General features: G+C 42.6%; 1 protein-coding gene across 1 annotated transcript in view; it reads left to right on the forward strand.

Moving 5' to 3' along the window:
- The window catches only part of RALA (RAS like proto-oncogene A), a 100,246-nt gene that overhangs the window by 32,746 nt on the left and 40,980 nt on the right, over positions 1–26,520 (forward strand). Inside the window, exons 2-3 of the mRNA XM_069215859.1 lie at positions 11,001–11,155; positions 16,070–16,278. Of these exons, the coding sequence (XP_069071960.1) occupies positions 11,042–11,155; positions 16,070–16,278 (323 nt within the window). The 5' untranslated portion in view covers positions 11,001–11,041. The remainder of the gene's footprint in view (positions 1–11,000; positions 11,156–16,069; positions 16,279–26,520) is intronic.

Below are 26,520 nucleotides of genomic sequence, written 5' to 3' on the forward strand. Positions count from 1 at the left end.
AAGAATAGCTCAGCGGGCAAGTATACAGTGGCCATTTAAGGATTCTGACCTGGTGCATTGTGGGAAGTGAAGTTATAAACTTCCAAGGAGCAACTTGGAGCCTCTGTAACATTTGAACAAGTTTGTGGACATTTTGAGGACCCAAAAGTTTGGAGCTACTTTGGAAAAAAATTATAAGTGGACTGACTCAACATTGAGAGTTAAGACGGTCGCTGTCAACCGCGACACAGCCTGATTTCAGGTTCGTCTCTCTGAATAGCTCCATAGCCCCAGACTTACAGGATTTGAGCACAGGCTTGCAGAAAAGCAATCAGACAACATCACATCGAAATCTGCTTACTGAGGAGGACTGTCCGTTGGGGAAGAAAAGCTCCAGAACGGTTTCTGAGTGCGTAAAAGTTTAACTGAGTCCTCCTATGCAGTGTACCTGAGAAGGGATCCATCGCTGTCAGCCTCAACTTCTGACTTAGCCCTGGTCGAAGAAAATCTGAAGACATTTTCTAAGTGTAAAGGTAAAACTTTAACCGAGGCCTCCCCCTCCTTGTAAATGTGCAGGGCTCCATTGCGGTCGGCCTAAAATTTTGACTTTGTCCCGTTGAGTGCGGCCAGATGTCCCTGGTTAGTGCTTTTCGTTTTTACGCGCTAGAAAGCACTTTTTCCATTTAATCTTCAAAAATTCACATCTTTGGTTCCCTACAGTGGATTTGTGTCGTTTTGGTGTTATTTTAAAGACACAAATATTATATTATTCTATTTTTATCAATTGCTTTTCGATCTTTATTGTGTTATATTTATTTACTGTTTTGTTGATATTAAATGCTTTACCCACCTGTCTCCTAAATTTAGCCTAACTGCTCGTGGGCCAAGCTGCCAAGGGATGGGCAGGGATTTATTTACTGAGGCGATCACTGGATGGGGTTTTTGACCTATTGCTAAGTTTAGGTACCTACGTGGCAATACCAGTAATCCACTTTCCCACACTAACACAACACATAGTGCAGGGTTTGTGCCACCTTTGTGGTGCAAACCAAGTACAGTGTGTTAATAAATCTGGGCCATAATTGTTAAAATGGTATTCGTCAATATTATTAGGATTTGTGTTATTACGGCAAGGTTACCAAATGTCGAACAAATGTTGCTGTTCTGTGTAAAATCAGGCATTGAGAGAGCTATAGAGAAGGGTCTCCTGATGCATGATTGAAAATGGTTTGTGCCAGACATTTGATTTCTATAGATATGTTTCAGGTTTTCATACTGTTAAGTAACTATTTATTCATGATTCTTGCAGAGTGGTAAATCATCATCCTAAAAATGTACAGACACCTAAACTTTCAGAGGTGACTAAAAACATAGCTGTGCCAGTTCACCTAATTGCACATTACTCTTTTTACTTAAATTCTCTGCGGCACCTCATTCTTATATGCAGCAATGTTCATGGCACTATGTTAGACTCTTATTTGGACTTTGCGCCTTACCCCAAACCTTCCATATTGGCCACACTACAAATGACATCGTATTCAGCCATGTAGTCCAAAAGAATGCCCAGATGCGCAATGCACATCAGAATACATTAAAGCTTTGTCCAGCGGGTTAAGAAATATGTAATACAACAGAGACCGTGACAACAGTGTACCTCTTCTATAACTCACTAGTGATGATATGTGAATGAGACCCTTATAGTGGCAGCAGCATCTGGCTCTGACTGATGTCCCCTGCCCCATTATCTTACGAGGATTGTAGAGGTTAGACAAGTGCAGCATGGGCGCTAGGGAGTGCCTCCCTGTTCTGTGATCTTTAGTGGTTAGGTAGTGGTGTGGCTATTCTTACTGCAGCTAGTGAAAAGGCACCAGGGCCAAGTCTGAGCCTGTACCAGTCTGCTCTGCACTGGCTGCAGTTTCTTCCTCCGGAATGGGCTAGTGAAAAGTAATTGTCGCAGAGAGTGACGCTGATTTCAAGTAGGTACTGATAAACCCCGAACAGAGGCTACACTGCAGCAAAAGCTATACGTACATTTTATTCAATAGTTTTGTGCACAGGGCTTGTCGTGAGGTAGAAAAGAGGACAAAGACTGGGTGAAGGTGATAAATCTGGTGAGAAGTCAACAGAAATGGGAAAAAAAACTGAAGGGTGTGACGCAAAAGAGATGGCTAGAAAGAGGGTAGATATGTAGGTGAAATATTAAGGAGTAACCTAGAACAGAAGGTGAGAATGGGAATTGAATTAGAGAGAGAGAACAAAGAAAGAGGAGAGACATGTGAAAATAGACAAAAAAGAAAGATTGGAGGGTAGAAAATGTAAAAATAAGATAGAAACGGAATGGAAAGGAAGAAAGTGCGTGATATAAAAAGAGAAAAAGTGAGAAGGCCAGAAATAATAACAAAGATAGAGTTAAGAAGGAGATTTGGAGGAGAGCGGAAAAGAGATATTTGAAAATAGATAAATTGGTCCATGTATGGAAAGGATGAGCTATCAAAATGAGGTAGTGAGATAAAAAAGGGAGAACCGATTAAGCAAGAAATTAATAGAAAAGAGGTAAAGGGGGTGAAATGTAGCAAGGAGAGGAACAGAGGGGGGTAAATAAGGACGGCAAAGAAGATAGAGTAATCAAAAGGTAATAGAGACCGTGAGAGGTGGCAAACTAGGAGGTGGAGATAAGAAGAGGACTGAGGTGTTAAAGAGAAGCACGTTCAAATATATATTTGATCGAGTAAGGGTGCAAGGGACAGTGAAATTAGAGGGAGGCTGGAGGAGAGAGAAGGGTTAGAAAAGATTAACTTCAGAAGAGACAGGATATGAGAGAAGTGCAGGAGAGCTTAAAGGGAGAAATGAAAATGGGGAAGGGGTAAGAAGCAATTAGAAGACACAAGCTAGAAGAGAGAAGATCGTGATGATAAGCAAGTGAGACAGTTTAAGTGGACATGGGTAAGTAAATGTGCGAAGAAGTGATAAGGGAGGCAAGAAGAGAACAAATGGTAAAAAGATTGAGGCACCAGATGCAATGGCACCAGTGCCCAGGGGTTCAAAAAGCCCAATGCTTTCTTGAAAAGGCTGTCTTTTAATACCAACCCAGAGGCAAGTGGGTCAATTTATTCTGGTCTGCCTCAGGACTCGTGGCACCCTTGCTACACCACTGATTTTGGTAGCATGTAGACTTCACATACTTGTATATTAAGTTGCTGCTTGTCTTCAATTCATGCATCCGTGGCTTCAGTGCACAGAGCATCTGTATTGCCTCACATAGAGGAAAACAATTAGAGGGAACATTGCTTATGACCCAATGGACGGATAGTACAAAACTCTGTCTTCTTATTTCAGCGGTTTGGGCATGCAACATCCTTGTACTGTCTACAGGAGAAAAATTAGGGAGGGAAAGTGTGGGCCGATAAACAGGTGATCTTTCCCATTTTTAGCTCCCATATGAATTTTTTCACATCTACAGTGCTGATGCTTTTACACCAAACTAAACTTGCAAGTAAGGTGTTCTTCCTTTTTTTTTTTTTTTTTTTTTTTTTTTTGTAAATCAGTTCAGTGGTTTGAAAAATAAACGTTTTAAAATGTTGTTGTTGAGCGGGTTTTAAACTCTTAGCTGCTGGGCCCCGCATCCTTCCCCTCTCCCCCCTCCCTCTCTCTGCACCCTTGGATTCCCCTGGTACTAGTTTGTTAAAGTTAACCCACCACTCACACTGGTTGGTTTTAGCACCTCCAGAAATTATGGTTTCAAAGCATGAATACTTATCAAAGTATCTGAATATTGAAACCAAGCCTTCTGAAGGTGGGCCATAAAGCCGCGTTCAGGCGCCAACGTCTTTATGGTCCATTCACACAGAACAAACGTCCCTTTCATATCGCCAGCTACGGGGCCAATCCAACCAATCACTGCACTCACATTAACTTACCGCTGCCAGACAAGGGCCCATCACATTCACACGCAACAATACGTTTGACTACATTTTGCCACCTGTCAAGTAACTGCCTCCTTCTTCCTTAACATTACCAAATGCATGCGTAACAAACCTTTACTAATGACTCCTGTGACAGCCACCTGAGGCTCGGGAAGACATGTTTTTCATGCGCCTTTAACGCACTCTGTGCTAAATCCAACTCCTTCCAGTTTGTGGATGCAAGTTGGGGGTGTCCGAGTATGCCGTACAAAGCGATTCCTCGAACTGAGAGAGCATATCTACCTTTGAAACTAAGGGAGACATGCTGGGGATTTCTCATGATGTTCCCTAAAGAGAAGGTCATAGGCTATGAAAAAGGGTAGTGTTTGGTACATAGGGGAGTCCATGAGAACGTAGCATATGTCCCAGCCAACATTATGTGCAGTGATGTGACTGTAATGCACTTATACAGCAAACTGAACATCTACTAAGTTCTGATGGAGGATGAACATGAAAAGCAGGTCAAACACTGACCTATACAAGTCATTCTCCTTCAGTGCTGGGATGGCACCAATGGGTTTGAATCCATAGGTGTAGATGATGTACATCTGTACTACCTTTTACTATCTGCCTTCTACCTGTGCAATAACCCTGTGAAGGCACTCCTACCATAAGCTTTCCTTACCCATTCATGTCTCTGTTCTCCTCAGAGTCTTGGCTAATCCTGTATAATTGCCAAGTGAATCTATACTAGTTTGTGGATGCAAGTTGGGGGTTTCCAAGTATGGCATACAAAGTGATTCCTCGAACTGAGAGAGCGTATCTACCATTGAAAGTACGGTAGACATGCTGGTGAAGAAAGGGTACTCCGTGGCATATGTTCTGTCCACTAGTATATGCAGTAGGGGGAATATAATGCATGTTAATTGAACAGAACACCGACCACGTTCTGACGGTGGATTTCGCTCTCAAGCAGTCCAAAAGGAAGTCCATGATGAAGTAAAATTCTGTGGCTCCTTGCCTAACGAAGCAATGGCCCATGGACGTTTGGTATCCATGCACTGCCACTGAAAGGATTACCTAACGGCAGCTCAACCTCAGTCGATTTCCCGGAACTTTGCTTTAGTATGATATAACGTAAAGCAAGTAGAGATACAGAGGCCTGGTTGTGAAGGACACTGGGGACAGTAATACCGACGCTTCTGCTGCTTTCCATGCTTCAAGCAGACTTTACAGCGACAACATGGACGATCCTTTTTGGGTGTTTTAGGAATGCGATCAGCAAAGTGTCGCTCCTGTAGCCTTGCCACATCCTCCAGAACATATGAGGTGGAGGCTGCTGCTGCTTCTGTAACAGCAGTGAGGCTTTCAATTACAGACAACTGGAAGTCAAGGAAAGTCATGAGTCTTCCTATGGTTGTCTGACAGTAAACAACATACGCATTTATATGTTGCCATCTGAATCAGGTGGGTAAACAGTTTCTTGTACCAAGTGCGAGTTTTACGACGCATTGTATGGTTGAAAAACCTAGTCGTTCTTGTCCACTCTGCCCATGTACTTATTGTAATCAAGTATACAGATGGGCTTGTGGACTTCGGCCATCTGACCCCAAACCGTGATGGGAGAAGTGCTCTCATCATGAATTGTAGTGAGCACGTATACATCACGCCTATCTAAGAACTTAACTGCAAGCAGTTTGTTAGAATGCAATGCAGTACTCTCTGATTTCTGGAGCTTCTTGCAAACAAGCTCCTGCGGGAATCCTTTGCGGTTACAACGAACTGTACCGCAGGCCACAGTGCCAGCTTTGTAGAGCTCACTGAACAGCTCTAAGTGGCTGGACAAGTTCCCATACAGTCTTACCTGTGACCCCTAACGTGGGAGTGCAACCTACAGGGTTTAGGGTAGAATCCTTCCCTGTATACACTCTCAAGCTGTACACATAGCCAGAAGAGCTCTCACACAGCATGTACAGCTTTATGCCATAGCGAGCTCTTTTGCTCGCAATGTACTGTCTGAAAAGCAGTTGTCCTTTGTACAGGATCAAGGACTCATAGACTGCTATATTCTTTCCAGGAGTATAGATCTCTGGAAACCTGACAGACAAATGTTCCACAACAGGCCGAATTTTGAACAACCTGTCATGACCTGGATGGTCCCGGGGCAATGCAGCAGAATTGTCATTGAAATGCAGCATGCGCTGCAGTAGCAAAAAACTATCTCTGCTCATGTATGGTGCGAAGATGGGAGTTACCCAAACCATGCGAGTCGTCCAGTAGGACTGCAAGGTGGGTTTCTGCACTAACCCTTTTTTGAGCGTAAGGCCCAAAAGTATCTTCAACTCCGCCAGCGAAGTAGGAGTCCACTGGTGTGCCCTAGAACGTGGCCCTAGAGTGCCTCCGCGCTCCCTCAGAAATTGGTCTGCACGCAAATTTTGTTTGCTGCACAATTTTCTGAAGGAAGTCAACATCCAAAAATATATAGATGTAGTCGACTGGCAAAAAGTTAGCTGTATCGACTTTACATCCAGCGTCGCCAGTAAAAGGTGGAATTTGGGGCTGAACTAAACAGGGGAGCTGCCAAGAGAGCACACTCTCTGTGCTTGCGGCCGCAAGCACGTGCTCTCTGGGTCCGGCTAACCCAATGTGGTCCCGCTGCCCAGAATGTGCTTGCGAAGGGACAGCACGGCTGTCGTCATTGTCTACTTCAGACTCACTGGAAGAGGTGTCGTCGGATGGGACTCCGCCGACTGAAAAATCACTCCCAGATTCTGCCCCATTGTCCTCTCCCTCAGATGCTGTCTCAGTGTCTGCTGTCTGTCTCTGAGCCTACATCAGAACTGTCCTCCATAACCCGAGTTAGGGCTTGATCAGCAGTCATCCAATGAGACGCCATCTCTGCTACTGGCTAAACTGTCCCTCTAAATTACTAGCCTACGTAGAAGGCAGATAGTCACAAAATTGCTCGTGGGTATGTTTGTTGTGTACAATAGGAAATGTCGTCACCTTACCCTTCGCTTTCTCCAATTCTGCAGATTCTCTGAAAACACTGGAAAAAAAAAAAAAGAATGTATTACTTCACCTTACCACATACCCATCATCACAGACTTCAGTGCTGGTGGCACTCAGTGCAACAGTCATTTTTGGTGCTCTGCCTCCCATTACCTCCTCTTTTAATTCCCTCAGTACTACCCAGCAAAAGTGCCACTCATATCTCCATAGTCCCCCAGGCATAAAACATTTTTTAAACCGCAGGTAACGCTTGCCTTAACTAATCCACTCAGCTAAATACATATAAATGTATATCCTTTGCAGCAGGACAATAAACCATCTGCGCTACTTTATGGCAACTGCCACTACAGAAAAGGTGTGTGTGTGTGTGTGTGTGTATATATATATATATATATATATATATATATATATATATATATATATATATATATATATATATATATAATATATATGGAACAAGAATCTCACCGCACTCCACGAGGTTCAAATTGGCATGTTTTATTGGAAGCAATGGCCACCTACGCGTTTCGACTCTCAAGGAGTCTTGATCATGGTAAATGAGTCCCTCTTTTCTTTCATTGTTTATACTTGCAATAAAACATGTCAATTTGAACCTTGTGGAGTGCGGCGAGATTCTTGCTCACAAAATATTTTCGAGGTTGCTCTCCTCCATCACCGGCAGTGGAGTGCGCTGCGCAACAATCTTTTAACCAATTTGCGTTGTGTATATATGTATGTATATATATATATATATATGTTTAGAAACAAAGTGGTTGAAGGGTTGCTGGGCAGCGCACTCCACTGCTGGTGCCCATTGACAGAAGACCAATCTCGAAATTATGTAATGCCGAAAAATTTCACTGCACTCCACGAGGTACAAATAAACGTGTATTTTATTGCAGTCAATAACCACGGTCCTCGTGGAGTGCGGTGAAATAGTTTGCCTATATATATATATATATATAATATATATATATCTCTTTTATGTATGTGTGGTTTCCCTGGGGGGCCAATTGTGGCTCCCAGAAAACAACACACAAAAGAAAAACAAGCATTTACAATGCAATGGGTCTCGCATCTGCTCGAGTTAGAGCTAATAGCGTTATAAACTCCTAATCCGACTTTTCTTGCCACATAAATTGAAAGTTAAACACTTTCACATAAAGGAGCCGATTTACAGCGCCACGACCACCATGAGCATCAGGTGAAGAGATACACAAAAGGAAAAGAAGTTCGCTTGCAGTTAAACGTAACGGCAAAAGTGCAATTAGCCATGTACCAGGGGCGATGGCCAAGGCGGCAACAAAACCTCCCCAAGGAGGGACAAAGGTAAACCATTTACCAATGTAATCAAAGGATTTTTGAAGGGCAAACCCACGAACGAGTGGTAGTGATGGGCGTGAGGTGGGTGTTGTTAGAATCCCAGATACACACCAACATCTAAAAAAAAAAAAAAAAAAAGCAGCGCACGCGCGCTGCAATGCTCGACCTGAAAAAAATAAAATATATATAGAGAGAGAGATATATAGATGAGATATATATATATATATATATATATATATATATATATATATATATATATATATATATATATATACACAAAACAAAGGAGAACTCTGGGAAGTTCCCAATTTTAGGTGGAGAGCTGCTCTAGCAAGGAGCACCCTGCAACTCCAGCGACACTCTAGATTTGCTCACCTCAAATGTCTGCTTATCTAGCGAAGTCTTTAAGCATAGGATTAGCACAGTGCTATCCTCGCCGAGCTAGATAGTGACAAAGCCGATACCGATATAAAAAAATAAATAATGCCCCCAAAGAAGATCCCTGGTGTCTAGGGGCGTTTCCTGGCCATGGATCGCAGCCGCGCTGTGATCCATGGCCAGGAAACTGTGCCAGGGAGGCATCGATGGAAAGGGGAGAGGACTCCCCTTTCAATCGATGCCTCCCTGGCATTTGGGGAGGCCGTTTTGGCCTTTTTTCCCCCACTGGAGCAGAAGAGGACTCTTACCTGATCCGCTTATGCTTCGGTTGGGGGAAAAAAAAGTGACTGCTGACGTCACAAAGGGGCGGGAGGGATTGAGACGCGGAAGTTGTTCCGCATCTCCAACGGGGGGGGGGATTTTTAACCCCCTCCCTGGTGTCGGCCACTGGTAGTTAACCGCACCAGGGAGGGAGTGTGGGTGTCGGCCAGTGGCCGACGCCCGCACATATAGGGTTAAAGGCTACTGTGATCTTTGTCTTTAAATGGGGTTGTCAACAGGAGGAGGCGGGACTTCCTAGCTGTGATGAAAGACCAGGGCTGAGGTAAGCGTCGATGCATCAGTCTCCCCTTCTTCTGCTAGTAGTATGTTTGCTGCTTTGGCGCATGGATGAACTACCCACCACATCAGAGTAGCTTTGCTAGCTTCTTTGGGTTTATCAAGCACTACCGTGCCCAACTTGGCATGTAATTTTCATGCCCAACTATGACAAAATTGCTTAATATAGCATGACAGCAGCATGAAAAAATGTTCAGTAAATGAGGAAAAAAAAAGTAGCCTATGTATTCATATTTAATTTTGTGTGTCCACTTTTACACTAGAACTTCAGAACCAGTGCTTTCCCCAACAACAAAAAAAACAGTGGTCATAAGATTGTTGTGTTTAATTAAATTAAACTATCAGACAAGATAGCACCAGTTTGTGTGTTTTAGATGTCTGACAGTTAAAACCCTGAATGTCACTAAGGGTTCACCAAAAATAACTTCCAGCCAGTGGTAGGAACAGAAAATTAACAGGATTTCGAGAGCTGTGTTTTTAGTTTTTGTTTTCACTCTTTCAGCATCTCCAATTGAAATGTAGATTCATATTGCGTGGCATATCACCTGTGAGGGTCTCAAGGCGCTGTCCATGGGCACGGGGAGATTAAACAATTTCCCCAGTATCGCAGCTCGTTGGGCCGATGGTAAGAGTCAAATCCAGATTTCCAGCTCCCAAGGCAGTCGCTGTAACTGCTGCGCTACAGCTCTCAAGCAGAATATTAAAAGATGCTGAGGGACAAAGGTTATGACATCTTCCTTGCATGTAAATAGTTGCAGAGGGGTCACAAAATGACTCTTCCCTTACGTAGCTACATTGATGTTCCTAGATAAATAGGTATTTTCGCATTATTCTCATTTTTAAATAATTTATTGTTTGAAAGGAGGTTTCTGTTGTTTCTATAGCTTAATTTACTTAGGACCCCCTCATTTAAAAGGGCTCCATTTTTATTTACATTTGGGCCTGGGGACGCCTGTCTGTCTTCCTTTCCAAGTTAAACACGTATAGTTCATTTATTCACATGTTTGAATCATTCCCTGTGGTCAGGCTAAGAATCCCTGTAGTCTAAATAGCAGTAAACAATGTTAAAATGCCCATATGTCTCAGCACGTTTAATAGCACATCCACCTCATTTGAAGCAAACTGAACTTTAGCGAGTGAGGTGGAAGTGCCAACTCCACTACGCCCCTCCCCCCCTTTAGGACACCATAGCTCAGATTTCAAAGCACAAATGTAAGAGAGTATGTAATAAAGGAGCCTCTGACTGGGGAGGAGCGAGAGTCTCATGTGAATATATGAAAGATAACTCTGGAAAACTGAACTTAAGTGTGGTAAGTAACTGTTCTTGTGTGACCCAGATTTCCCACAGTTCCTTCTTGCATCGCATTGGCTCATACATAACACTTGATATACTCCCCTCAACTCACTTTTGGGGCTGCTCGGGTTCTAATACTCTTAATGCTGTTACCTCTGTGCTTATGGAGTCCAGTGAAAAGATTGTGGGAAATAGGGAATGAGTGTGGTGATACAGAAGAAACAACATTGTAAAATGAAGAAGTCAAATTACTGTGCCACTTCTTTTAGAATATTTCATTTTTTTTTTTTTTTAAATCCAGTGTAGGAGAATGTAGCCCATTTACCGAAATTGCTGTAGAGTCACAAACTCTTAACACGAACGATGTACCAGCTTGCAAGCTAAAGTAGTGTGCACAATAATATTTTTAAGTGTTTAAGAAGATGTGCCTCTTGAGTAGCAACTCAGATGCAGTCACCTGTAACTGGTTTATGTATTTCCTTTTTTCTTCTTAGATCACCTTGTATCCTTTTTGTGATACATCTGTGTTTCCAAGATGGCTTCGAACAAGGCTAAAGGTCAGAACTCCTTGGCTTTACACAAGGTCATCATGGTTGGCAGTGGCGGTGTTGGAAAGTCAGCTTTAACACTGCAATTCATGTATGATGAGGTAAACAATGTTTTCATTAAGAACGTATGAAATTGATAAACGTATTAAACAAATCATTATTATGACTGCCTTTGGAAAAAATCTAAATCATATAATGCGATGTTTCTTAACCTTTGGCTTTTGTGGACACTCAATTATCACTGGAATCCGGGGACCCACCCCTGAATCTTTATTGGAAGCCGGTGATTTCTGCATAGGCATTTTTGATTTGAACATCAACAAAAAAAAAAACTTAAAATACAGGAAGAAAAAAACACTCCTCAAACAAATTATGAAACATTCACAAATATGAAAAGAAATACTAAAGGGACAGTTGGAGCTTTTCTAAATTCTGACTGAGGCCACACAGTGTATAGTTTGATGCACTTCAGCTGCTCCCACGAATCAATATGAGGATACTAACTTGATTTTTAGCCTCCGATTTCAAATTCCGTCACACTTAGAGCGTTTAAAATTTTTCATTTTTATAGTTTGCTTTTTTTAATTCCTATACAATTCAATAATCGGTTAATATTTAATTTTCTGGACAGTCACAGAATAGCACCTGAGTAGGGTTCACTGACCCCTTAGGGGTCCCCATACCACAGATTAAGAACCACTGACAATGGATCTTATCAAGAAAGACTATTTTGTCTCAAGCTAAAATAACTACATTTTTGTCAGTAAAACAGGAAAGGAGGGCATAGAATAATCTGTGTCAGGCTTCTTGTGAAAGCTCTTCTCTGCTCCCAGCCTAATGTTAGGGCTTCATTCAGGGAGATCCCTCACCGAAGAATAATCCTATGTCATTGAGGAGTTAGTCAGCCACAACCTTACTCCGAAACTTCTGAAGGCAAGACCTCCCAGTGAAAAAGGAGCATCCTTCACTCCATTTTCCAGAAAAAGGGAGTACAGACTGAATGTTTTTTCAAATGATAACTTGTGCTTCTCTGTCACACCTACTCATGCTCAATAACGATGCAAGGCATGCCATGTCCTTCTGATGGGTATACCTCCCTGCAGATACCTCATGTTCTGGATTATCTTCTCAGGTTTCACCCTGGTCTGGAAAACCATTTCCTCACTAGTAGCTCCCCAGTACTGCCATGCTAATTCAGCAGTGGCCCTGCCTTTAGACATGACAGCACTCTAGTTTTAGGCTGACACACTGGCATCGGTTTCTGTTTTTACACATCAAGTTATGCTGAAAATATGTGATAGATTTTGCCTCCTGGTGTTTCGTTGGGCGTCCCTTGTTATTTTTAATTTAATACATTTAAGAAAATACCAACTCCCTTATTTGGTTAGATCATAACATACTGATGGACAAGGCATTTCAAAGCCATTACATTACGTAATTGATTCTTGGCACTCAGTATGTCAAGTATGGCTGTCTGTCTGATCCAGACCTACCTATCTGTTTGGATTTGGTACACTTGCAGTGGGTGAACACTTTTGAAGGGTTAAATTATGCCTCTTTGTAGCAATTTCCTGTAAGTTCTGTGTGTGTGTGTGTGTGTGTGTGGTGTGTGTGTGTGTGTGTGTGTGTGTGTGTGTGTGTGTGTGTGTGTGTGTGTGTGTGTACAACGCCTGGCAGTGAAGAGCAGACAGAACTCACTTTTCCTAGTAGAGCAGCCTGGATAAGTGTTTTAACCTCAGAAAATGTTTAATAGTCTACAACAGTGGGGGGAGTGGAGAAGGGGGCTCCTCAGAATTTTTTACAATTATTCTATTAAGTTAGCTATGTTTAAGCATGTCTAGGCCTATTGCAGTTAAGTTTGCATTTTTTCAAATGCAATCCCCCTCCCCGATCACTTGAGCCCACCTCCCAAGAATGAAGACCCCTGGTCTATAAGATAAATATTTCATTCTGATCTTGCTGAGGAAAATACATTGTATTTATTGGCTCATAGAATAAAAGACACTTGCTTTGCTTTCACTGATGACCGAGCTGACAAAAATCTCTGGAATGCACTTCTTAGTTCAAAGAAGACATTTATTATTATTTCACCACGAGGTTCCTAAAAAATGAAGGAGATTAGTAGGTCGAAAGCACAGGTTTAAAAATATTAGTAGGTCGAAAGCACAGGTTTAAAAATAGTCACAGCAGTGAAACGAAAATATATCAGTGTTTCTTAACTGCAGTGTACACAGCAAATATATGTGATTATATTATAGCATAATTGCAAAGCAAAGAATAAAGTAAAAATTAATCACCGTAGGGCCTGCCAAGCTCTTCATCTTTCTCATGCCAGCAAGTTCAACTGCGAGAAAGATATCTACACTCACGGGACAAGTGTCAGGCATTTGACGTCCAATCCTGACCGAGGTCTTGGAAATTGCTTCGCTACTGAGCAGGGTCACCATTTTATACCTTTAATGAACCGAAAGGGCTTTCTGGAAAAACCCTTCCGATGAAAGAGAAATATTCAAGCATGCCGGCTACTATAGGTCAGAGTTGGAAGAAAAACATTGAAAATTGGCCAGATTCTCAAGGCTCTCCTCCCAAGGCCGCACCGTTCCCTGCACTGTACTTTCTTATTATGTTGACTGACTAACTGTTCGGTGAGAGAGCAATAAGAAAAGCAAGCTCAGTTTACCATGTGGAAAAACACAGCTCAACTGCAATGTCTAACACACAAAGTAAATAGGCAGCTAAACTGAATTCAAAATGCGATCTGCAACTGGTGAATACTTAACAACTAATATACAAAGTGATGCAACACAAAGTCAGTGGTCAAACATACCTATTACATTACAACACTTTACTTTTTTCAGGTTGCCAGTCAAACCACGTTTATTTTAACTGTTAAACTTGATAAACGTGAATTTACATTTTACAAATTGTTCTGCTACTACATTAGAAGCCTTCCCAGTTGAATCATTTAACTCATATGGCCCATGTCATTATGTCTGCAGTTTGTGTTCTGTCAGTAGGAGTATTGCTATTCAGTCCCTTTTGAAATTGTTCTCACATGGTCCCTTTCTCTTTGTTATAGGACATTTCTTGCTTCCTGAGTTTTTTTTAATGCTCTCAAACGTTCTCTGAGATGCTGTGGCAGCCATTCTATATTTGCACCACATAGTCTACTAATGTATGTCCAACCACTTGTAGCAAAACCCACTTTGAGACTTGTTGCTTTTACCAGATAAGGACTGAATCCTGTCCAAGACTGAGCCCCACAATAGAAATAGAATTAATGTTAATGCTTCGGCCCATTCCTTGTCTTGGAGTTGAACTGCTTCTGTAATCAGCTGTTAAATAGTTTGATTACATGTTCAGGCTGTCCGTTTCTGTGAAATAACTCTGTGTTTTGAGAGGTTTAAGCCTTTAAGTAGAAAGTTATTATTGCATCAAACAAGAGGTTTACTTTGTCATTCTTTATATTTTAAAACTCTGCTCTTAAATAGAATGAATAAATTGCAAACACTGGTGGTTATGGTGCTCCGCAACAGAACTCCTTGCACAACTGGTATGGTCACAGGGGACTAAGGCAACCAAGTGGCAATTTTCTAAAGTTGCACACTACAACTTGTTACATTAATTTCGACCTGAGAATTAAGTCTGGCTTAATGTAACAAGTTGTTTGGTGTCTTGATTAACCCACTTGGGTAGCACTGTTCCAGAGCTGGCACAGCTGGGGGGGGTGGGGGTAATGCATAACTCTTATTTGCCAGTAAGGCCATCAGAACTTTCATGTTCTGCCCATGGAATATGTTGCACGCTGCCCTGGGACTTGATAGGCCTGCAATTCGGGTGACTTAGACATATACCATGCAGATGTCTGGCTTTTCTATTCCTTTAAATGGCAAAGCCAAGCTAGCGGTTTCAACTGCTCTTCCAGCCTGCAAATGGCAGGCTGGATGCCTTGTTGTACTTGTCACACCCAGGTTGGCGCAACCAGTGCTGCAGTCCCAGGGGACCATTTACCAGGGGCTTACAGGTAAGTTACCTTAGCTAACTGAGTAAAAGCCAATTCGACAGACCAGTTGAAAGGTAAGGAAACCAACACTGAGGTCTGGGTAGCAGGCCTGGTGCATGAGTTGAAAAACCAGCAGCTTCAGTCTAAAAGCTTATGGTGACCATACAAAAGAAGGCATTTCCTTACATTATTGTATAAAATAGGGCTGCATTCTGATGTTTAAATGGCAGCGATCAAAGCCCTCATACAGTGTAAAAACGGAGTGCTGAAAATGTAAACCAGTTTAACATGCCCCTGGTAATGTTAACTTGTTCATTAATTTGTATATTCTATATCTATTTTATTTGTATCAAGAAGGGAATATCGATGTTTCAAGGCACGCTTAAAAATAGTCACACACAATAAAAATAGCAAAATATTATCCAACAAATAGTATAAGTTATCAGCCGATATTAAGACTATTAGAACGTCAAAGTGCAACATGAACTTTCAGATTATGCTTCAATGTGTTATACACATTATTCAATTCATTTATACATTTCAGCACACCCATGCACTCAGCGACAGTATAGCTGTTTGAATTTTCTGAGTGTGTTTTCAACACCAAATCGCAATACCTGGTCAATTGCCTTTTTATCTTCAAGTTTACTGAGGAGTTGCATGAACAACATGTTATTGGTTAGGCAGTGGTCCTGGCACTGGAGGAGGCCTACGTGCAGAAACTAAACCAATGATAAAATTGAAGCATCTCTTCGAGTGCTGTGCATTCATTCTGCTTTGCAGCTCATCTCCAAAGCAGTTTTGAAGGGGAGAGAGCCATTACTAAGGGAATCTGAATCTCTACAATGGTAATTTCTTTATATGTTATTTTATGTTTCAGTACACAGTTCGGGTATACAAGTTAACTGTTTTTCAGCTTGTTTCAGGTTATTACTTAGAGTATGTAAATTCTAACAGTATCTTGCTTGTCATTGTAACAGCACCTTAAATATTTATCTTTCCTGCTAACCAGTTTGTTGAAGATTATGAGCCTACTAAAGCGGACAGCTACAGAAAGAAAGTTGTTCTGGATGGAGAAGAAGTTCAGATTGATATTTTGGACACTGCAGGTCAGGAGGATTATGCAGCTATTCGAGATAACTACTTCCGAAGCGGAGAGGGTTTCCTTTGTGTTTTCTCGATCACAGAACAAGAATCATTTGCAGCAACAGCAGATTTCAGGTAAGTAGAACTCACATACATTTTTAAAAATAACATCAGGTAATTGGGTGATCCAATTGTTAATGAATCAACTACAGAAACTGGAAAAGTATGTTTCATAGCTGCAGGTAGTTTAGAAATTCACATAATTCTGGAATTGATTGCATGTCCAAGGTGAAATATTGAGCAATTCGAAAGTTAAAGGCTACCATAATTAGATTTAAAAAAATAAATGCATTTTAATAAAACTAAAATTGTGCTGTATCAACAAAAAACAATACTCTGAACACATAATGAAGTTCATGTCGTAATAGCCAGTCATTTTTTTGCCTACTGTATTCTTTCCTTTGCCCATGCCCGTTTGGTGCCCCAGTGCAGTGGAAATGACAAACTGTTCCTACCTATGAAACCATTATCTCAGATGCTCATTAACCCCTACTGTGCCTGGGACGAGATCACCTCGTCCTGCTATGGGCCCCTGGGGAGAGTGCTAGTGCCTCCCCCCGATGGCCAGGCACACCCCTCCCCTGGGCAGGGATGGAAGGGGAATCGCTTCCCCTTCCACCACGCCCACCCCTGTAACCCCCCCTGTGGCGTCTGACATCAGCGCGCTTTTGCACGCTGACCTCATCAGAGGCTTTCCCTCCGGTGCTGGAAGCTCAGCTTACAGCGCCTGTTCGGAGGAGGGAAATGCATTTTTTTTTTTTTTTTTTTTTTTTTACATTCCAGTAGTTATTCGATCATGCCCTTTTAAAGCCAATCTAGCTTTTACACAAGCATCCCCGAATGTAGCAGCTTTTTCATAAGGGTATTTTAATCTGTAAAGATGTGTTCGAAACATGTGTGACTGTATATTCATATCCTCTGCATACTTAGGTCATCTAGTTTTGATTCCAGAGTTGTGCAAGTTGTTTTTCTTCAAAGAAGTCTATTGAGACACTGGTTAGGGTGACTCTTCCTATCTGTGATAATGCGCTTGGGTGTTGGCTCCATTGTTAGATTGTTTTCTCTCTGCCATTGGGTGGGAACGTGTACCTTCACTCCATTTTCAACTGTTATGGTTCAATCTTCAGTTCCACTTTCAGTCCCTTCTGTCGGTATTGTTTATATTAATGTTTTCCCATTTACGCATTGACTAAAAACCTCGCTGGTTCGACCGCAGCCCCTTTGGGGCCCACCTTCAAACTCCATCTCAGTTCCCATCACTGCCCAACTGGTGATGAAATGCACAACTTTTCGGTACTGTCCATGTTGCCATGCAAAGTACCCCCGTGCGGACCAGCACTCAGTGTGCAACTTGTTCTTGTCCCCCAAGTGCAATGCAGACTGTGACGCATGCAAGTCTTTCCAATCCAAAAATACACTACAGGATTATAGAGCAGGTTACTTCAAGATGTCCTACAGAGTCACTGACGACCCTCCCGACATATTCAGGGAGGGGCATCCCCAGGTGCAGCCAGCCAGCGAGGAAGAGGAGGTCTTCACCGACATAAGTTTCAGCTCCGAGCTCGAGGTTGACTTTGAAATGGAGGACATTGCACCAGCTTAACCTGTGAGTATGGTACCCCCTGCCTCTGCCCTCCAGCCCAAGCTGACAAAAAACATTCAGTACTTCTGGTCTCAGAATTTGAGGTCCCTAGTCTACCATTGCTGTCCAGCCATGGTTGGCACTGTAAAACTGCTGTAAGTGCCCTGTCCTCTGGCTTGGCACTGAGAGCACAATTCAAACTGAAACCTACTGCTCCGAGTTTGTCAAAGCAAGAATAGCAGTTGGCATGTCTCAACCTTCAGTGCTGAGCTAGCACTCAAGTTCAACTACCTTGACACTGAGCACACCTTCTACCTAGAAGCTGAAAACGTCAGAGCCAAAGACTTGGAAACCGAGCTCCATGTATTTTTTAGACACCCCCCCTGATCTCCCCACCCCCCAACTGGGTCAAGATGGAAGAACTACTCCTGTATCGCCCAGAGAATCATAAACGCAGGCAGCAGTTAGTTTTAAAGGGAAAACCTATCGCCATATGGTGCACACTGGATGCTGCTGACACTGCAGCAAGGGGGGGGGGGGGGGGGGAGGCAGATGCAAGCATTCTGTTAGACGTCACACCTGGCCCTGAATCTTTGGGTTCAAACCAGAGGTTCAACAAGCTTTGTTAAATATGCCCTTCGTAAAGGACCCTTTTTTTTTTTTTTTTTTTTTTTTTTTTTTTTTTTTTTTTTTTTTTTTGGCCCTCAGGTGGACTCCACACCTGAGAACCACACTGTAGGAAGTTGGCTCTGTATGTACTATTTCAAAGTAAGAAATAGTGTGCACAGAGTCCAAGGGTTTCCCTTAGAGGTAAGATAGTGGCAAAAAGAGAATTCTAATGCTCTATTTTGTGGTAGTGTGGTCGAGCAGTAGGCTTATCAGAGGGTAGTGTTAAGCATTTGTTGTACACACACAGGCAATAAATGAGGAACACACACTCAGACAATTCCAGGCAAATAGGTTTTTATATAGAAAAATATATTTTCTTAGTTTATTTTAAGAACCACAGGTTCAAGATTTAGAAACAATACAAAAAAAGGTATTTCACTCAGTTATCTTAGGAACTTTGAATTATCACAATAGCATGTACAGTTTTAGCAAAAATGGCAATAAGCTATTCTAAAAGTGGGCATTTAGGGCAAAAAATCAACAGTTCCTGGGGGAGGTAAGTAATAGTTAAGTTCACAGGTAAGTAAAACACTTACAGGGTTCAAAGTTGGGTCCAAGGTAGCCCACTGTTGGGGGTTCAAGGCAACCCCAAAGTTACCACATCAGCAGCTCAGGGAAGGTCAGGTGCAGAGGTCAAAGTGGTGCCCAAAACACATAGGCTTCAATGGAAATAGGGGTGCCCCGGTTCCAATCTGCCAGCAGGTAAGTACCCGCGACTTAGGAGAGCAGACCGGGGGGGGTTTCTAGGGCCCCCGGAGGGGACACAAGTAAGCACAGAAAGTACACCCTCAGCGGCACAGGGGCAGCCAGGTGCAGAGTGCAAACAGGTGTCGGGTTTTCAATAGGATTCAATGGGGAGACCCGGGGGTCTCTTCAGCGATGCAGGCACGGGTGGGGCTCCTCAGGGTAGCCACCACCTGGACTAGGAAGAGGGTCGCTTCTGCACTGGAGTTCGGTTCCTTCAGGTCCTGGGGGCTGTGGGTGCAGTATCTTTTCCAGGCATCGGGTTCCTTGAAGCAGGCAGTCGCAGTCAGGGGGAGCCTCTGGATTCCCTCTGCAGGCGTCGCTGTGAGGGCCCAGGGGGGGGGTCAACTCTGGCTACTCACGGGCTAGCAGTCGAGTCCTCCCTGTGGTGTTAGTTTTCCGCAGGTCGAGCCGGGGGCGTCGGGTGCAGAGTGGAGAGTGGAGAGTCTCACGCTTCCGGGAAACGTGTGGTCTTTAAAAGTTGCTTCTGTGTTGCAAAGTTGCAGTTTTGGTGAACAGGGCCGCTGTCCTCTGGAGCTTCTTGGTCCTTTTGGATACAGGGTAGTCCTCTGAGGCTTCAGAGGTCGCTGGACCCTAGGGGACTTTCATAGATGGGGTTTTCTCAAATAAATCTCTTCACGGCTTCAGAAAACGCAAAATGTCCAGAATTGGCCTCCAGGTTTGCACAGCCACTATTCAAGGGCCACACACTATGGATGAGTTGGTAAGGGATATTTGCCTGCACTCCTTCCATTTCTGTTCGGAAGCTTGGGCACAATTCTCGTACAATGATCCCACCTCGGATTGTCAATCCTGGTTCACAACATTACTAGACATCTCTGTAGTGCCACATGAGAGTCCTTGATGGAGGGGCTCAAACGAGTTATTCCACCACAGATTCCCACCACACCTTCCTGGAACCTCAATATCATCCTCACTAGACTCATGGGGCCCCCATTTAAACTTCTGCAACCATGCCCACTTTAATTTCTTTCATGGAAGATGGCATTTTTGGTTGCCATCACTTCACTTCGTGTCCGTGATCTCCAGGCTTTAGCCTTATAAGAACCATTATTCCAACTACATAGAGACAGGGTGGTTCTTAGCCCCAATCCCAAATTCCGTCCTAAAGTAGAGTTTCAATTTCGCCTCAATCAATCCATTGAATTGGCAGTCTTTTTCCCACAACCAGATTCTGGTGCAGAAAGGGCTCTTCACACATTGGATGTTTAAAGAGCACTTATTTTCTATATTGATCGAACTAAAACTTTTAGAAAATCAAAGCAACTTTTTGTTGCTTTTTCACCCCCCACACAAAGGCAACCCTATATCCAAATCATGTTTAGCCAGATGGGCAGTAAAGTGCATTCAGACTTGATATGCTAAGGCTAAGAGACCTTTACCTGTTCCTCACAGAGCACTCTACTCAAAAACAGGAAGCAACTATGGTCTTTCCAGGAAACATCCCCATAGCGGACATATGTGAGGCAGCTACTTGGTCCACACCAGACACCTTCACTAAACATTAATGTGTGTATATTTTTAGCACACCAACAAGCCAGAGTAGGTCAGGCAGTGCCTTGTACCCTTTTCCACACCACTGCAACACCCACAGGTTAGCCACCGCTTCTGAAGGGTACTGCTTTACAGTCTAATCAGACCATACGCATCTACAGCCACATATTCCTCGAACTGACTGTTACTTACTATTTAAGCATCTGTTCATGGCATGTAGTGCTGTAGGTTCACATGCGTCCATCCTCCTCCTTGGAAATCTGTGGGTGATGCAGTTTTTCACTGTATATATTTAGCATGGTCATGTTATTACTTACACCTGCTCTACAGTCCTTTATCACACGCCTGCAGGAAAACAGTCTTAAAAGTGAAGTTGTTGCCTATGCACATTATCACAGAGAGACTTCTTCGAAGAAAAACAACTTGCATAACTTCGGACCCTACACTAGATGGCAGGAGAATGCAGAGCATTTGAATCTATAGCACTACATGCCACAAACAAATGCTTACAGGATGATTAGCATATTCCTTTTGTGATGATGTATTAGCGCAAGATCTTAGTATGTGGTCTTGTTTTTAAAAACAAAAAAAGATTTGACGGTAGGTGGTTTTTATCTTTTTTTTTTTTTTTTTTTTTATATAGTCTCTAGGTCTTTCAGTTTCTGTGTCTCTGTACGAGTATTATCGCAAAATTGTTTTTCTTTTGGTAGAGGTGGTGTTGAAAGGATAGGCAGCACTTAAGTTTCACCTGCTTGTCTAATGTTCAGACCTTCAAGAAAAATAAAACTTGTTAAGGAGTGTCATATAGGGTACCGAGGTACAGGAGGAGGAAGGCCATCTCTCATAACTCCAGGGACCTGACTTCGTTGGCTAATTCTGAGTTAGTCCCAGCATGCCTCAAGTTCCTTGGGCTGTTGTGGACCCTGTAGCGGATATCATCCTTGAAAAGGACATGCTGCAGGAGATGCCTGCATCCTTCTGGATCCGCTTTGGGCCACCAGTCGCATTTCCACCAGCAGATCCTTCCCTGGCAGCAGCTCATGCTTTGTCCTTTTCCAGTTCTTTACCAACGCTGATCCACATTTCCACTACAAACCCTGGGGCCACACCTATTACGCCTGCCTCAGCCCAACCATTACTCGTGTCTCTACACCGATTTCTGACCCACAGGGAGACATCTGTCTGTGCTAGACACCATGTTGTGCTGCAAAATCACTAAAGTGCATTTTAGTGCAAAGTGACAATGAATGATCCCCGTCTTCTCCCCCTGTGCCACAACTACAGAATGCTGAAAACAATTTTGTTCATAGCAGTCTGAGCCAGCCTTGTCAGAGCTCTTATTACAAATACCCAGCCAACAAGGTGTGTAATTCACTTAGGTGGGCAGACACAAATGCCCAGTCTCCACCACTAGACATGGGACAGCAGAAACATTTTAGCCATTGTAGTAGGAGACTTGACATTACTACTTTGACAAAATATGCTGGTTGTGAGCTCTGTATTTAAAGTGTGAGCCGGTTCCACAGTACAGTGAGATTTCTTTGGTGAGAGTAGTCCCTAAATCCCACCATCAGAACCACATACATCACATTTGTTGCCTAGAAACTATAAAACCAGAAGGCATGTTTTGTTTTATTAATCTCAGCAGCCCTTATGACAAATTGTGCGTTCTTGGATAATCACATTGATAACTTATTTCTCCACTCTTTTCCTATCTGTGTTTATTTTTATTATTATTATTATTTTAATCAAACCAAACACTGGTAGTAAGTATTTGAGAGGAAAACAGGACTTTAACCCAACATTATTTGATTTTTATCCAGGGAGGTGAGAACACAGTCTCATAGTCTGCTCACTAAAATATGGTGTAGTAAGAAAGTTATGAGTCTTAAAACAAGGAGTCCTTCAATATTGTTTGATAGACTGATCATATCCTTCCTACGCTTTTGTCCACTTTATAGGCATTATATGGTAGCGGTGGGTGCGCCAAGTGCCTGGATGAGCAGCATGAGATTCTTTTGGACCCTCCAGCTCAAAACAATCAGAACCTTCATGTAGCTTCTGACTGCCACCCAAGCTCTAACCTCCTGCTTCAAGAATCAAAGATAAAGCATTAACTTGTGATGTATAACAAGAGAGGGAAAGACAAAGCCATCTAATGGATAAATTGCACAATGTGAAACTAGAGGACCTGAGATCAATTCGAGCTTCCCCACATGACCAATTGTTTTTTGTTTTTTTTTGTTTTTTTTTTTACTTTGTCTCCTTTTACTTCTTTCTCACTTATGAAAGCACCTTGAGATACACAAGTTCAGGATGTCTGTTGCACGCAACCTTCTCTTGTGTTTGATTAAATTAGCTATAGTGTTGGCCATTCAGAGAGTGCACATAACAACTAACTTGCCTCTTGATTAACCATTGGCCTAGTTGTCAGGGTGGAGTGGAGGCATGACTGTTCCTAAGCCCCTGTTTCAAAACTATCATATGAAAAAAACCCTTCTAAATGTACCGCTAAGTCTGATTTACTAAGGAGAAACGCTTCTGCATGTAAATGAAGTGCACGTTGAATTCTAAAGAAAGTCACATTCAACGCACGTGTGGCTGTAGATGCACATGCTCTGTCTTCTAGTGTAGGGCTCGGATATGTACAAGTTGCTTTTCTTCGAAGAAGTCTTTTGAGTCACGAGATAGTGTGACTCCTCTTGCTGTTAATGAACAAGGTCATCAGCTCCATCTTTAGATTTTCTGGTTTGGTTTGTTCATGTGCTATCGTGCTCTGGTTCCAATCCATCACGGTGTTCTGTTTGGTCTTCACAGTCCATTCCCTCTGCTGGTAGTGTTCTCAAAAACCACTTGCATATCAAGCAGATCCAGCATAAGGATCGTCCTGCCGATCTGGAGCCTCCGAGACCTTCTGCCAGGCCACCACTGCCTTCGGGCAATAGTTGGCACCAACCACCACCTTCAGACGCAACACCCAGCTTTGGCTCGGTGCTGAAGAAACCATTGAGGCCTCCACAACAACAGGGTCAGTGTGTTACAGGTTGTTTTAACTTGAACCTAAAAAGTTAACCCAAAGCCTCTTAATTACATTTCAGAGAACGTTTGTTATCCAGAGTTAACAAATAAATTAACAAAAATACTTTAAAGGTTTTTGTAGTGAAATTCCTCCAGACGTTATTACACATGACTCTCTCATACAATTCAAAAATATGTTCTTCAATTCAGAATTCTGACAGTTGAGAAGGTGAATAGCATGTTAAGTAATGATTATCAATTGTTGATCATAAAATTAAGCGAGAGACCCAATTATAGAAAATAGTTTTACTTAAATCAGTTGTAAAAACATTATTTTTGTTTATGATAATTATTACAAAAATACATGTAAGAAAAGAGATCTGCTTCGCTAGGCAGGAGAAACACTTCTATGGCCACTCTATAGTTAAAGTGAGATAAGCTACACAACCAAAACTGGATTGAAACAAACAAAAAGCACAATACGCTCATCCATACATCAGATGGTACAGCATAAACAATTATCAATCTTATTATAAACCGCCACTTTCACCACAAAAACTTCTTATTGCCACTATGGATAACATTTGCATCCTCGATCAAGGAACATATGCAGCCCTGATCCTGTTGTACCTCTCAGCAGCTTTCGGGAACAGTGTCACAGGTTGTGCTGCAGAAACTTCTGCATCATTTCGTGATCTGCCTATTTGTCTTCTCTAGCTAACATATTTTCTCACTGATTATGTCCAGCAAGTCTGTCTTGCTCCATTTCCAATGTCATACTGAGAAGGTTGCTGGTGTCCCTCAAGGCTCTTAGCTGCCCCCTAAATAGCGGTTGTTACCAGATACTGAGGTTTTGAAGTGGTGAAGCCTTTATCTGACAATACCTACACCACCTAATCCAGCTTTAAAATATGTAAGCAAGAAGTTGCTGGGTAAATGCAAGGAAATTGTTTCAAGCTAAACACAGGCAAAGATGCTCCTATTTTCCAGAAACAATGCCTACTGGTCCAGAGAATGGAAGTCCCAAGAACTGGGTCCTATACCTATGCTGGAGGAAGCTGCCAAAAATGTGGTTATCATTGACAAAGAGTTCTCAATGGAAAAGTGAATCTCCGTTCTTAAACATGCTTCGCTAGCCTCAGATTCAGTGATTTTGAGCAAATCTTTCATCTCCCCATGTGTGGAAAAATAAAATATATTTGGCAAAATATCTTATGGCATCTAGAAAGCAGTTACACATTTGTAAGCAGATAACATCTAACAAAATACTATATCCATTTCAAAAGGGAAAGGGGCTTCTTTGTGCGTGTTGCATATTAAAACATAGTTGCAAATGGCAAGATGTTAAAGATGATGAGGAAGAAAAAACAAAAGTAGTGCCTCAATCACAGTGCAGTCAGTGGACAGTCAACATTCAAGCTGAAGCAATCACTACTTGGTTCATGCTCCAACCGAAATAAGAGATGGTAAACCCAGCATGTGCTGGCCAAATAGAAGGCAGCAAATAAGAGTGACATTGTAGCCAACGAATGTTAAGCAAGGGGTCGCTGGGCTGCAAGCCCCTTATTATAGGCAAGTTCTCTCATCGCAAGAGTGCATGCCCTGTCACAAGCAAGACCTAAAAATTATCCTTTCAGATTAAGTCACATTTTCAAAGACCTGCAAAACAGGCCTCAACTACTTGCTTGAAAGTGTCTTAACTCTAGACTTCTCTGTTCGTCGTATCTCTTTCTGGCTCACACGCCATGCATCCTTCTGACCCATGCCAGGGGTTTTCCTTTGCCTATCTGGCAGCAAGGCTCTGGAACCTTCGTACACTATCATTTCTGCTCAATCAGTTTATTCACTACTACTGGGATACCGCATACAAGAGAATATACACAGAATACAAATCTGACTAACGGAACAAAAGGTAATGATTGATCACCCAGTAAGTTACACTAAGTCACTGTTAAAAGAAGAAGAAAAAATAATAATTGAAAAGAGAGAGCAGGATCTACTTGTTTTGTTGTATTATGTGGATTTGTAGATCGTGGCTAATCTTCCGTAAGGGTATCCACAGGCTGAGGTGTTGGGAGGTCGTTCCAGGTCTGGGCTGTGAGATATGAGGAGCATCCTTCACTTTTGGTCTTCTTGATGCAAAGGATGTGTGCTTTCGCCAGAGATGCAGATCGAAGGTGTCCTGTGAGTTGATAGAAAGCTGAGGCGATGGTTGAGGTACGTTGTTCTGGTGTTGTCAAGCTTATTAGATGTATGTCAGTATCTTGAACTTACATATTTCCTGGAATGGGAGTCAGTGGAGATTGTTGAGTTGTGGAGCGAGGTGGTTATTTCGCGGGATGTTCAGGACAAGTCTGATGGTGACATTCTGGATGGTTTGGAGTCTGCATAGAACATGGGATTCCGAAGTAGAGTGTGTTTCTGTAGTTAAGTCTGCTTGTGATGGGAGCTTGGGTGACTGTTTGTCTGGAGTTGTGGGATCCTCTTGAAAATCTTGCGTGGCTTTCACAGGTTGTGGAAGCATGATGAGGCAACCGCATTGATCTGTCTGCTCATGGAGAGGTTGGTGTCTTGGATGACCTAGAGGTTCTTGGTATGGTCCGCAGGGATGGCTGGAGGGCCAGGTTCGTAGGGCCACCAAGAGGTGTCCCAGGGAAGTGGTTGGCGCCAAGGATAAGGACTTCGGTTTTGTCTGTTAAACTGGAGGTAGTTGTTTTTCATCCAAGCAGCGACGTTGCTCGTGCATTTGGGAAGTTGGCTTCTGGCAGTGATGGTTTAGTCAGTAAGAG

This window comes from Pleurodeles waltl, chromosome 2_1 (assembly GCF_031143425.1).
Source record: "Pleurodeles waltl isolate 20211129_DDA chromosome 2_1, aPleWal1.hap1.20221129, whole genome shotgun sequence".
In the NCBI taxonomy this organism is placed as follows: Eukaryota; Metazoa; Chordata; class Amphibia; order Caudata; family Salamandridae; genus Pleurodeles; species Pleurodeles waltl.